Below are 14,332 nucleotides of genomic sequence, written 5' to 3' on the forward strand. Positions count from 1 at the left end.
CCCAGGGGGAAGGGCCCGGACTGGGGACCCAATCCCTTAATGCTTAGGGAAGGTCAAGTCATGTTAACAAGGGGGATACTGCCCTCAGGAAAAGCTCATGAGCGAGGCCAGGGAATCTGCGGCTGAAGGGCAATGTGGCATTGAAGGGCGAGGATGCTGGAGCCCTCTGCCAGGGTTCAAAGCCAGGCCCTGCCACTTACTGGCCACGTTACATTGAATACTAAAAAAAAAAAAAAAGCCCTCTGTGCCTCAGCTTCCCTGTCTCCAAAGTGGGGATAGTGATCTACCCTGCTGATGTCATGAGGGTTAAATGACTTAGTCTATCTGAAGTCCTCAGAAGATGCTTTGCACACATAGTGCTAACTGCCCTCCTCTGGTCTGGCGGTGAGACTGGCTTCTCAGTGGACCTGGATTGGGTCTTGCCAGGTGTGGACCCCCATGCCAGAGGCTGTTGGTGTCCGACATGCAGGGTGATGGATGTGCTTGCTTCATTGGAGCCACTTCTGCCCTTCCCTCCACCTTGCCATAGAGGAACAGGAGCCAGTGGAGCAGAGGGCCTGATTTCCTGTCCAGGGGCCAGGCAGGGCTGACAGAGCCATTAGGATCTCACCCATAGAAACCAAGGCTTGCAGTTTTGAGATGCCCTTATTCTGAGCTCTGCTCTCATTCTCCATGGCCCTCTCTCCTTTATTGCTTCTGCTTATTTCCTCACTCTGTCTTTCCACAGTCTGTCTCTGTCTCGTGCGTGGTGGGGGAGACGAGGTGAGTACTGCCATACGTTTGTACAGTATCCGATATTGTTAAAAGTACAGCAACATTGCAGTTACCTTTCTAATAGCAGGTCTTGGATTTCTCCTGTTCTAGCCACCCAGATGACTATCTCAGAGATTTTCCTTACTTGGCTCATTTTAAGGGTCTTCCTAAAATGCATCTGTTCAGAAAATCCAAGAGCCAGATCTGAGGAGAGTTCGTTTTTTAAAAATGTTTTCAACGAAGCTTTAAACATAAAGTCAGGACTTAGAAGTAGTAAATCATCATGAGTTTACTACTAATAAGCACTCATAGCTCATAATCATGAGATTGCTGTTGTGGCTGGGAAGAAACTGTGGCATCCAGCAGATGGTGGCGAATCCCCTCTCTCTCCCCAGGTGGACATGGAAGCGTTCCTCACGCTGACTGACGGTGATTTGAAGGAGCTGGGAATTAAGACAGATGGGTCCAGGCAGCAGATTCTGGCAGCGATTTCTGAACTGAATGCAGGCAAGGTACTGTTCCCTGTTTCTCGTATTTCCGTGTTTCAGACATCTGAGAGCTTCACCAGGGTCCTGGGATCTTGGGAAGGGCTTACTTCCTCTCCTCTATCATATCTGACAGTGAGCAAGCACTCACTACCTCCCAGCATGGCCTCTTCCCTTTTCAGACTTCCCTCATAAGGTTTCTCCCCAGATAGAGCTGAAACTTCCACTCAGCTAATATCAATGTACAGGGCTAGGTGTGGCCCTCAGGAGCACTGTGAAAGCAGAGCCTTCGAGCCTTTGGATCAGACTGGCCTGGGTTTGAATCTCAGCTCCTTCACTTATTCACTGTGTGGGGTGAGGCAAACACCTCTCTGAGCCTCGCTGTCCCCGTCTGTAGGGTGGGGATGATGGTGTTGTGTCAAGGACTAAAATGCTCAGCAGAGCTCCTGGCACACAGAGAGCCGTCAGTCACTATTGTCAGCTTCCCACATTTTTGTCTCATGTTAAATTTCTCATCAGCTTTAAAGCTAAAAATATCAATGCCCCCACCCCGCGCCCACCCAAAGGCACACACACACCAAAAACAAAAAGAACCACAAAAATAAAAAAGACAAATCACCACTCACTTTGCAAGCTTCGTTGTAGTTGCTATTGGGCTATTGGAACTCCTTTGCTGTCTGCTTTTTTTCTTAATAAAGGGTGGCCTTTTTTTTTCCCAGCAACAATGTGCAGTACCTGTTTATCTGCTGTTTTTTCACACTTTGCCTAACAGCTTTCCACTTGTTGGACGATAGTCTCATGCCTGGAATTTTGCTATTATGAATATTGCCATAATGGACATCTCTGCCTTTTTCCTCTTTCTTTCTTTTTTTTTTTTTTTTGTTGTTGCTGTTCCTTGGGCTGTGTTCCACGATATGCGGAGATATCAGAGAGCATGGCCACTTTTATGGTTCTTTCTGTATGTTGCTGGACTATGCGCAGAAATATTGAACAGATACGTAGCACCAGCAGCAAATAAATATTTACGTAGTACTTTATCATCTACAAATCACTGCATACGTTTCCTCATCAGTCCTGGAGACAGCCCAAGGAGGCCGATGTCCTTACACTTACCTCGTCTGGCTGGCGAGGGTGCACAGTCTAGGGAGGGGAGCATGGTGCCCAGGTCACATGGTGGTGGGCAGTGGAGGGAGACTCTAAACCCAGGCCTCCTGGCCTCTTTTTCGTCACCTCTCTGCAGCACTGTGTTGTGTAGAGGCGGCGCCTCTCAGCCCTGCCAGGATTGGAGGTGGTGGATTTTGTTGTCACTGTCATCGTTCTTATTACCTGCCTGAAGGCTATAAGGTGATCCTTCAAAGGGATGCCCTTAGCATTGCTTTGGGCATCCCAAGGCCAAGTAGTTTTCCTCCAGTCTTTACTAGTTCCTTCTCCTCTGTAAATGGCTGGATTCTAAACATTTCTTGGTTGTTGCTTGGGTCTGGACCACCTCACTTTACATATAGGGAAGCCCAGGCTCAGAGTTGGGCAGTGATGCCTGACTTCCGGACCAGCACCACTTCTGCTCTGCTGTTAGATGTCGGGGGGAGGGCAGGGGGATTAGGCAGGTATGGAGGTTGTCGGAGGCAGGCAGATCTCGGCTGTTAGGAAGGGCATCGTCCAGGAAACTGAAGCCTGAGGGTGGCTCACAGAAGGTGAATCAACTAAAACAGTCTCTAAAGACTGGGGCATTGATTTATTCATGAAGAAGAGCCTTTATGTCTCAGGCACCGTGTGGGTATTGACCATTCAGAATCACTCTGTGCCAAGCATTGTGCTCTGAGCATATCACACATTATAGTCATTCATTTAATCCTCACGAAAGCCGCAGAAGTCAGTTTCAGTTTATAGATGAGGAAACCAAGGCTCGGAGAAGTTGAGGAATTCACCCAAGGGCTTCAACTGCCTCGGTGTAACTAACCCACAGCACATAAAGGAGAGGCAGGTGGTGCTGTGAGAGCTCCTGGCTTAGAGTCGGGAATGAGAAGACATCCCTGAGGAAGTGGCAAGGCAGCTGAGACCTGAAGCAAGAGTGGAAACCACTGGTTAGAGGGGTAATAGAAAAGTGCAGAGCAGGCAGAGGGAAGCACACATGCAAAGACCCTGTAGTGAGGTGTGCAGTGTTTAAAGAACTAAAGGAATGGCTGGAGCGCAGAGCAAGAGACATGACATGTGGGGAGACTCAAGGGACAGAGCAAGGACCCAAGAGTGGTAAAGGGTGACTCAGTCAAGTAAGGGAAAGGGTTTTGGGGAGGGGAGGTGGGTGAGTGATGGTGGGGCGGGGGAGGGCTGTGGCCCAGGCGTTAGAGGACCCTTTCTCCTCCTGGCCTCCAGAGGCCAGATGTGTGAGCCAAGGAGAGGATGGAGTGGGTAAAATCCAAGCTTAAGCCAGTTAAGGACGAAGGATGGAAAAGGTTCTGGAGGCAGGGCCAGTGAGAGCACAGGCCAGGAGCTGATGCCACCAGATGGCAACTGCTAATGCTTCCGGAACCTCCCCTGTGCCCTCTGTGGCTATGGCCTCCTTGGCCCAGGATCACAAAAAGCAGACAGACTGGGCTAGTTTGCCAACCTTAGGAAACTTAACTGACATCATCAGAGTGAACGATGTGACATCTTGAGCCCATCCCGATGGAGGACATTGTTCTTAAAGTTTATACAGACTAGAGCCTTTTTTCAGTTTACTCTCAAATTCATCCCCCACTTTCGCCCCCACCCATTCCCTGTTCTATGACAGTCTGCATCCTATACTAAACAGGCCCCATCAGGAGAAGCAGAAGGGACAGCTGTTAGTGGTCCTGCTTAGGGGCCCAGCTCACCAGCTCACAACCAAGAGGCCCAGGTGCTTGTGACATGCCAGGCCAAAGGCACCACTCAGTCCCACCCATGTCCCTCCAACAGGCAGCATCCACCCTGCAAAGTCAGGCAGTTCCACACAGTAATAGGTGCAAGGGGAAGGAGCCGATCTGAACCACTTCCCTGGAGAAAGACCCTGTCATTCAAGAGTAAATAGTACCAGATAAAGTCCTCTGGAAGTGAGGACCATGTATCATCACGAGTCATAGAGAAAAGGCATGTTTAGGAGAAGTGTAATAGTACAAAAGCAAATTTAACTTCTGCTGCATTATTCTAAGTTAGCAGTGCAACTGCCTGCTGGTTCTTAGATGTGCGAAGAGCTCCTCAGGCCAAAGGTGGCTTCCAAGAGCCGGTTCACTGCCCTTACAGCCTTCAGATGCTCTGGGCCTTGGCTATTCTAGACTGGACTTGCCTGACCTTGACATCAAGGGTTCCTGCCTCTTTGATTTTGCTACAGGGCATGAACTTCTCTTTGTAACATTCATACTTTTTCTTTTGCAACGCAAGCTTGGCCAACCAAGAGAGAGTACCCATTGTGGCTCTAGTGCTCTGTACACATTAGAGAGCCCAGACCAGGACCCATGAGATGGGGAGGCCCAGCTTTCCTTGCCCGCAGTGTCTTTCTAGCTGTGGTCCACAGCACGCTGGTGGGTTTTAGAATCCATTTAATGGGGCATGAGCAGCACATTTTAGAAAATAGAATAGAAAATAGCAACATGCTTTTGGAGATAGAAAGGACAAAATGTTTCAGTTATATATGTTTACATGAAAACAGGGTGTGATATAAAATGCATTTTTTACACAATCAATAAGATTGAGCATTTTGGCCTAAAATTTTTTAAAAGTGAGTATTAACTAAAAACCTGGCTCATAATATAATAACATCGGTAAGTCTTATTAGGCATAGTAATATTAGCAAAACGTTGTGGACCCTCAGCCTGCAAGCCACATCACTTCCAGATGAACCCACCCCAGTATTGGAATTGTAATGTGTGCTCGAGTCTGCTCATTAGTTTGTTGGTTTCGGATGAGTTATATATTGGAGGTTTATCAGAAATGAGGAGTTAGTTGGTCCTAAGTCATTGTTTCTTTCTGTTGCCCTTTTTTTGTGATTGTCAATGCAGTGCATATTGATTTTATTAAATTTACACAGTACCAAAATAGTGAAAAGAATTTTTTTAAGAAATCACAATCCAATCGCTCAGAGGCCAACACTGTTCACCTTTGGGCAGATTGCTCTGCAGTGTTTTGTGTCCTTTTTTTTTGTTTTTTTCTTTTTTAAAGAGATGAGGTCTTCCTGTGTTGCCCAGGCTGGCCTCAAACTCCTGGCCTCAAAGGATCTTCCCACCTCAGCCTCTTGAGTAGCTTGGATTATAAGCACGCATCGCCACACCCTTAAATTTTTGTAAAATATGACTGAGATAAATTTGGGTCTGTAATTTTATATCCTGCTTTCTTTAATATGAAATATATGCAGCTACTCGTGTCATTAAGAACTCTTTTTCATATAAATTTGCATAGATGTGCTAAAATTAATTTTTAAAAAATTCCTACCTGTTGGTTATATAGATTTTCAAACTTTGTATAAATGGTGCTGCAATGGACAGCTTTGTGTCTGAGGCCTTCTAATCCTCTCCTCACAGTAGATGTCTTAAAAGTGGAATTACTGAGTCAAAGAGTCAGAATCAAGGTATATGTACATCTGAATAACTTTCCGGAAAGAGCTAGTGAACAGTTCCACTAGCTGTGAGTGTGTGAGAGTTTGTTGTTCGTTTCACTGCAGCTTTGCCAGTGTTACTATCAGTTTGTTTTTTAATCTTTATTAATTTGATAGGCAAAAAAAAGGCACCTTGTTTTAATTTGCATTTTTTGAATTGCTAGATAGGTGAACCTTTTTTCTACATTTAATGGCTGTTTTTTTTTTCCTTTTGAGAGTTATCAGGCAGGTCCTTTGAAACTCAGGGGTTTTTAAAGGGCAATTATCATTATCATCTTCAATCAGTTGTGGATGCAGGAAACAATTATGGTTTTAATCATCTACAGCTCCCTCCTAAGGTTAGCAGGCAGCGAGGGCCGGAACCCTGTCTTGCCCTGACCTCATTTCTCAGGCAATTAAGGCTAAGGTGGTGTTTAATAATAAAATTGCTGTCAACCCTTCCATTTACATTTTAGCCCTCGGCAGTTTGCACAGTGCCACCCCATTCATTATCTCAGGGTGAGCTTCAGTGCAGCGCTGGCAGGTAACATTATCCCCATTTTACAGATACTTAGTGGAAAAGGGGTGGGCCTGGGATGCTGGCGCTAATCAGTGGTAGAGTGAGGATTCCAGATCCTCTGACTTGGCATCCAATGCTCTGTCATACCCTCCAGCCTTTGGATTGTGTTGATGGAATCTGGAGGGCATTTTTCCAGCTTATTTAAAATTGTTTGGATGGGTTGGGATGAAGGGAGAATCTTACTGTCCTCTTGAGTCTAGGAGGCCTCATCAGCACAAGAGGTGTCTGTGTGGGGGTCTGGAAAGGGGCCCCTCTGGGCTATGGGGAGTCCATGAAATGAAAGAAAGCTTGAAGTCTGGGCTCATTCAGTGGATTTTTCCCCCTTTTCACTCTTAGTAGAGAACAATCTGCCAGAGATGATACATTTTTAATTTACATTTTGACCATATTTATTAATTTTTAAAAATATGTTTAATCCACTGCTGCCCTCTGAGGATAGGACCTGTCTGCCTCTAGCTACGCACACAGGGTCTGTTGGGGAAATGTGCTAAAATTAATTTTTAAAAAATTCCTACCTGTTGGTTATGTGATTTTCAAACTTTGTATAAATGGTGCTGCAATGGACAGCTTTGTGTCTGAGGCCTTCTAATCATCTCACAGCCATCACCTGAGGGACTGTTATCATCCCTGTTTTGTAGATGAGGAAACCAAGGCCCAGGGAGATTAAGTATCTTGCTCAGGGTATCCCAGCTAGCAAATGGGAGAAATGGGCTCTGAACCTAGACTGTGACAGTCTCGCTCTGTTACCCAGGCTGGACTTGACCTCCTGGGCTCAAGCGATCCTCCCATCTCGGTCTCCAAGTAGCTGGGGCTACAGGTGCATGCTGCCATGCCCAGCCCAGTCTCTGTTCTTTGTTGTTGTTGTTTTTAATTTTTTATTTCCTTAGATTATTGAGGAACAGGTGGTGTTTAGTTACATGAGTAAGTTCTTTCATGGTGGTTTGTGAGATTTTGGTGCACCCATCACCCAAGCAGTATACACTGCACCTTATATGCAGTCTTTTATCCCTCACCTGCTTCCCATCCTTTCCCCCTCTGCCCCCCAAAGTCCATTGTGTCATTCTTAATACCTTTGCATCCTCCTAGCTTAGCTCCACTTACAAGTGAGAACATACTATGTTTAGTTACTTCAGTCCTGAGTTACTTCACTTAGAATAACAGTCTCCTTCACTTAGAATAATAGTCTCCAGTCTCATCCAGGTCACTGCAAATGCCATTAATTCATCCCTCTTTGTGGCTGCGTAGTATTCCATCGTTCATATATATATATATACACACACACACACACACATATATATACACACACACTACAGTTTATTTACTCAATGATTGGTGGGCATTTGGGTTGGTTCCACGATTTTGTAATTGTGAATTGTGCTGCTATAGACGTGTGTGCAAGTATCTTTTTCATATAATGGCTTCTTTTCCTCTGGGTAGATACCCAGTGGTGGGATTGCTGGATCAAATGGTAGTTCTACTTTTAGTTCTATAAGGAATCTCCACACTGTTTTCCATAGTGGTGGTACTAGTTTATATTCCCACCAGCAGTGTAGAAGTGTTCCCTTTTCATCACCTCCATTCTAGCATCTACTGTTTTTTTTATTTTTTTTATTATGGCCATTCTTGCAGGAGTAAGGTGGTATCACATTGTGGTTTTGATTTACATTTCCCTGATCATTAATGATGTTGAGCATTTTTTCATATGTTTGCTGGCCATTTGTATATCTTTTGAAAATTGTCTGTTCATGTCCTTAGCCCACTTTTTGATGGGATTGTTTGTTTTTTTCTTGTTGATTTGGTTGAGTTCATTGTAGATTCTGGATATTGTCCTTTGTCAGATGTATAGATTGTGAAGATTTTTTTCCCACTCTGTGGGTTGTCTGTTTGCTCTGTTGACTGTTCCTTTTGCCATGCAAAAGCTCTTTAGTTTAATTAAGTCCCAGCAATTTACTTTTGTTTTTATTGCATTTGCTTTTGGGTTCTTGGTCATGAAATCCTTGCCTAAGCCAATGTGTAGAAGGGTTTTTCCAATGTTACCTTCTAGAATTTTTATAGTTTCAGGTCTTAGATTTAAATCCTTAATCCATCTTGAGTTGATTTTTGAATAAGCTGAGAGTTGAGTATCTAGTTTCATTCTCCTACATGTGGCTAGCCAGTTATCCCAGCACCACTGGTTGAAAAGGGTGTCCTTGCCACAACTCTATGTTTTTGTTTGCTTTGTCAAAGGTCAGTTGGCTGTAAGTATTTGGGTTTATTTCTGGGTTCTCTATTCTGTTCCATTGGTCTATGTGCCTATTTTTATACCAGTACCATGCTGTTTTGGTAACTATGGCCTTATAGTGTAGTTTGAAATCAGGTAATGTGATGCCTCCACATTTGTTCTCTTTGCTTAGTCTTGCTTTGGCTCTGCGGGCTCTTTTTCAGTTCCATATGAATTTTAGTATTGTTTTTTCTAATTTTGTGGAGAATGATGGTGATATTTTTATGGGAATTGCATTGAATTTGTAGATTGCTTTTGGCAATATGGGCATTTTCACAATATTGATTCTCTCCATCCATGAGCATGGGATGTGTTTCCACTTGTTTGTGTCATCTACGATTTATTTCAGCAGTGTTTTCTAGTTTTCCTTGTAGAGGTCTTTCGCCTCCTTGGTTAGGTATATTCCTAAGTATTTTATTTATTTATTTTTTTGCAGCTATTATAAAAGGGGTTGAGTTCTTGATTTGATTCTCAGCTTGGTCGCTGCTGTTGTATGGAAGAGCTACTGATTTGTGTACATTAATTTTGTATCCAGAAACTTTGCTGAATTCTTTTATCAGTTCTAGGAGCTTTCTGGAGCTGTCTTTAGGGTTTTCTAGGTAAACGATCATGTCATCAGCAAACAGCGACCATTTGACTTCCTGTCTGATTGCTCTGGCTAGGACCCAGTCTCTGTTCTTTTTTATTTTTTTTATTATACTTTAGGGTTTTAGGGTACATGTGCACAATGTGCAGGTTTGTTACATATGTATCCATGTGCCATGTTGATTTCCTGCACCCATTAACTCGTCATTTAGCATTAGGTATATCTCCTAATGCTGTCCCTCCCCCCTCCCCCAACCCCACAACAGTCCCCGGAGTGTGTGTTTCCCTTCCTGTGTCCATGAGTTCTCATTGTTCAATCCCCACCTATGAGTGAGAACATGCAGTGTTTGGTTTTTTGTCCTTGCGATAGTTTACTGAGAATGATGTTTTCCAGTTTCATCCATGTCCCTACAAAGGACATGAACTCATCATTTTTTATGGCTGCATAGTATTCCATGGTGTATATGTGCCACATTTTCTTAATCCAGTCTATCATTGTTGGACATTTGGGTTGGTTCCAACTCTTTGCTATTGTGAATAGTGCCGCAATAAACATACGTGTGCATGTGTCTTTATAGCAGCATGATTTATAGTCCTTTGGGTATATACCCAGTAATGGGATGGCTGGGTCAAATACTCTGTTCTTAACCTCTGAGTATTGCTGCCTCTGAGCCTGATATGCACTGATGATGTTTTCTGGGCTTAATGGAACATTCACATCCACTCTCTTTTCTCATCTGAAAATGTGCGTATAGGGGGCAGGGGGCGTTGCAGGAATGGATTGAGAAGTGAATCTCTGTGAAGACAAATCTGGCAGCTTTTGGGCAAAGGGAAGCAAAGGCAGTTTAAACTCTTATCCTGTAGCAGAAGGAAACTTGGCTCCCATTGAGTTTTCTGGAAATCTGAGGACTGGAAAGATGCACAGAGGCTCAAGAAAGGAGACCTCGAATCTGAGCCGTGGGACTTGGGAGGAGTCAGTCCTGCCCCGGACTCGGCCTCCCGCTCTGTCCAGGGGTTTGGGGTCCTGCATCCCGGGGCCTCTGCAGCGTTGACAGGCTGCGATGGTGGGTGCTAGGGCGATTCTGACTCAGTACGTTTTTATTGAAGTCGGTACTCTTTCAATTAGGTAATTTATTTTCCCCAAGATGCCCATGGGTTTTTGAAGTGTGAGTTGAACATTAACAACACTGTCAATTGAATTAATGGTTAAAAGGTTTAATAAGACTTTCTGTGTCTGTTTTCAATTTCCTCCACAGGGACGCGAGAGACAAATTTTACAGGAAACCATTCACAACTTTCACTCTTCCTTTGAGAGCAGTGCCAGCAACACCAGGGCCCCTGGCAACAGCCCCTGTGCGTGATCCTCCTTCCCGCAGCCACCACCGTGAGCTCTCTGAATTCTGGGACCCCTTCACATGGCCACAGCCCCAGCCCTGCCCCTGCCACACTGCTGTGCCTTAGTCACGTTGTTCCCTTTGCTCGGGATGCCCGCTTCACATCCACTGCATTCGTTGGTAGTACTTGTTGCTGCAACAAACTTCAACACACAGGGACAGATTCCCATGTAACAGCCCAGTAGGGGTGCTTCTGGTTGGCAGGTTGGTTCACACAGTGATGCAGGGACTCAGCTCCTTTTATCCTGTGCTCTGCCTTCCCCGGGAGCCTCAGAGTTTGCTTCTGGCTGGCGGCAAGGGAAAGGGACGATGGAGAAGGCACGGCTGCTTCTTACCTGCCTTGCTGTTAACTGACACACATCACTCCTGCTCATGTCCCCTTGGCCACTGGTAGTCATGTGGCCCCACCTGGATCAGAGGAGGCCGGGATGTGCAGTGTCCACATAGTGGCTTCCCAGCAACAACTTTTGACTTAGATGAGGGGTATGTATTATGTTGAGAGGTTAGCCTTCTTGCCACATCTTCCCTTAAAACTTCTAACTTGTCCTTCCTGGTCCAAGTCACCTGTCAGTTGAAGTCTCTTTTTTGACCCCCTTTCAGCCACTGGGTGCCTTAGTGCTGTGTATGTGACTGCTCTAGCATTCCACTGCACCTGCTGCATACAGCTTACAGCATGCATTCGAGATGTGTATGTCAAACGCATTTTTCTTTATTGCAAAGACAGTCTATTATAGAAGGAAAGAAGTGGAGGCCTGCTGTGTGGATCCCTTCTTCCTCCTAGCTTTCAGTTTCCTTATCTGCAAAGTGGAAGGTGAGGCCAGATGATGCGCTGGTACTCCACAGTGCTCACCTCTATCACTGCAGGGCTTTCTGCACTGAAAGTGGAAGCAGAAGACTAATGGGTCACATTGTGAAAGGCCTCTGGTGCTCAAAGTTTCTAGGCAAAGAAGTGAAAATTTGGAATTTTTTCTACATCCTGTTAATGCTGTGTTCCTCAAAAGGGAATTGGCTTGTGTAGTTTCCTACCATATCATATTATATTAAATTAGAGGGGCCCTGACTTTTAAAACCCACTGGCTTTCTGAAGTGTTTTCCAGTGAGTGACTCATTCAGCCAGTGCTTGTTGCATTTATGTTAGCTACCAGGTGCCGAGCGTGCAGACACAATCCAGAGCCTTCAGGCTCTTGACAGGCAAGAGAACACCTGTAAATAGATGGTCCTGACATTGAGAGGCAGCATAGTAGAGTGGGCAGACCTTGTGCTCTGGACTCAGGTTCGAAGTTCAGATGCAGCTCAATGGCCTCTTAGTTGGAGCTTAGAACCAGTATGCCCAAAGTGCTGGGTCTGCAGGAAGTACCCAGTTGATGGTAGGCTGCACAGAATTCTGATCTCTACCCTGAGCCATGCTGAGCCACAGGTTGGTCTCCTTGGGAGGTGCCTTCTCTCATCTGTCCCTCCACCAGCCACGAAAGCCCACTCCCCTACGCTGGCTTTCAGAGGCCGTCGTGACCTTACTGCCCAGAGCCTCGTAGTTTTTCTTCCCCTGCCCTGATAGTGGGTGTTTTTCCTCTAAATCCTCTCAGCCTTCCACCCACAGAAGCCAACTTTCCACGGGACTGAAGACAAAGTATTTCATTTAGCTGTTACTGACAGACACCTTTACGAAGGTTACTCATGTCCCAGGCTTTTTAAGGAGACACACTCATTCATCCCCTACTATGTGCTGGTAGCTTTACCTTTGTCATTTCATCCTCATGGCCACCCTGGAGGTGGCATTGTGTGACCTCATCTTGCACATCCGGGAAATGGATGCTTAGGAGAGGGAAGCTGCTTACCAGTTAAACAGCCCAGAAGGAGCAGATCTGGGGTCAGAACTGGACCTGGTGGGCTTGCAAGCCTGTGCCTTTTCCACTAACTCCTATAGACTCCTGGAGCTAGAAGCACTTGTGATTCTTGTTTTAATTTACTGATGGCTTCAGGGGTTAACAGTAGGCCTAGAATTGTTTGCCTCTGAAATTCATGGCCCCCGATGTTATGTGCTCTGAAGTTTTGTGCCTGCTTTTTGCTGTGGTCCTGTTTTTTTCATAACCATATACTGGTATAGCTTCCACTTAGGTAAGTTTGATTGAACAATGATACACAGCTGTGCTGGGGGGTCACCTTTTCACAAATGTAGACCTCCATGAACTCACTGGATGACCCTGGACGGAGTGGGGCTATTCCCATTTTGTAGACAGGACAGCAGAGGCTCCAGACAATGTCTCTCTTTTCTTTTTCACTGGACTCAAGTGTCCAAGGCTTTTTGTCCTAGGAAGTTTGTGTGTTGGTTCACAAGAGGTCCCTGGCACCCATTCTGGGGATGTTTGGATGCGGCTGGTAGGCAGGGAAGAGAAAGGGCACCCCAGCTGGGGCATGTACGGAGGCAGCACAGAACATGTAGGTTATAGATGGTCAGGGAGGAAGGGTCAGTTGGGTGCTTGTTTTTCTGATTTTTGGTCCTTGATCACCCCCTTCCCTTCCCACATGTGTCCCCAGCCTGCCTGTGGCTGTTCCCCCCACAAGAAGCACCTCCCTTGCTCGGTGACCTTCACCAGCATTTCCCAAAAGTATGCTCCTTGGAACCCTAGTTCCACAGGATGTTATTAGGTTTTTCATAAAGAAAAGCAGGGTGTGCATGTGAAAGTGGGGTGAGGTTCCCTGGTCGAGTAGGTTTGGCAGACACTAAAGCAAGCTACACGATCATCTTTGCTGCAGGCCTCTCATAACCTTCAGCATGCCAGCATGTGTCAGGCCTCTTCACAGGGCCAAGAAGCTCGTAGTATCTCCCACATTACTCTCTTCACTTCTCCAAGGTGCTTTTGCAAGACTGGAATTCCTTGAACACCACTGGGGAAGCCCCGCTTTGACTGGAACAGCGGCAGCCAAGAGGCCTCGCAGCCCTGGGAGTGGGTCAGGGCCCTTGGTGGTCACCTTTTTCTCCCCAGCAGCTCTCTGCAGAGGTGGCCTGCTTGGCAGTGGGACATCGGGGACAGGGCCTGCTTTGAGATGGCAGGGTCCCTGTTTCGAGAGCTCTCCAGCCTGAGGGCATTGAGCTCAGGCGCCACCCTGAGCTCTCCTGCAGGGTGGAGGGCATTGTTTCCCAGCACCCAGGCAGTGTCTTGCTGGTGTGTCCTGGGTGCTGGATGTCCAAGTCCCCGCTGGCCACAGAGGGCTCCTGCCTCTCTACTTCAGCCCCACAAAATTATATGGAGGCCAGCTGGTTTTGTGAGGAGAATGTTTATTTTTTAATTCTTTTGTTTGCCGAACGTTTACTGAGCATCTACCCTGTGCCAGCCCTACTCGTGTGCTCTGTCTCCAAAGATGAAAAAGGACTTCTCTGCCCTCAAGGGAACCCCACAGTATTCTAGAGTAGACAAGCACGTCGGTGAGATGGTGCGGTGTTGAAGCGTGCTGGGTATATGGCTCAGGGAAAGTCATCGATGATGGCTCAGGCTCAGTCTGGGCAGGCCCCAGAGGAGAGAGCTGGAGTGGGGCCTCAAAGGGCAGGTTTAGGCAGAAAAGAGAAAGGGCATCCCAGCTGGGGCATGTGCAAAGGCAGCACGTAATGTGTAAGTTCTAGATTGTCAGGGAGGAGGGGTCAGTTGGGTGCCTGTTTTTCTGCTTTTGGTCCTTTGAAATGAGTAGAAGCAA

At 46.2% G+C, this 14,332-nt stretch overlaps 1 protein-coding gene across 10 annotated transcripts in view; it reads left to right on the top strand.

Moving 5' to 3' along the window:
* The window catches only part of ANKS6 (ankyrin repeat and sterile alpha motif domain containing 6), an 80,413-nt gene that overhangs the window by 49,427 nt on the left and 16,654 nt on the right, over positions 1 to 14,332 (top strand). For 4 of the 10 annotated variants that reach the window (XM_030795184.1, XM_030794940.1, XM_030794994.1 and 1 more), the window contains 2 exons: positions 1,149 to 1,265; positions 10,505 to 10,601. In XM_030795184.1, the coding sequence (XP_030651044.1) occupies positions 1,149 to 1,265; positions 10,505 to 10,601 (214 nt within the window). Of the gene's footprint in view, positions 1 to 727; positions 763 to 1,148; positions 1,266 to 10,504; positions 10,633 to 14,332 lie in introns of all 10 variants that reach the window. The other 6 variants (XM_030795296.1, XM_030795047.1, XM_030795080.1 and 3 more) reach the window with 3 other exon arrangements.

Source organism: Nomascus leucogenys, chromosome 1a, assembly GCF_006542625.1.
Source record: "Nomascus leucogenys isolate Asia chromosome 1a, Asia_NLE_v1, whole genome shotgun sequence".
Taxonomy (NCBI): Eukaryota; Metazoa; Chordata; class Mammalia; order Primates; family Hylobatidae; genus Nomascus; species Nomascus leucogenys.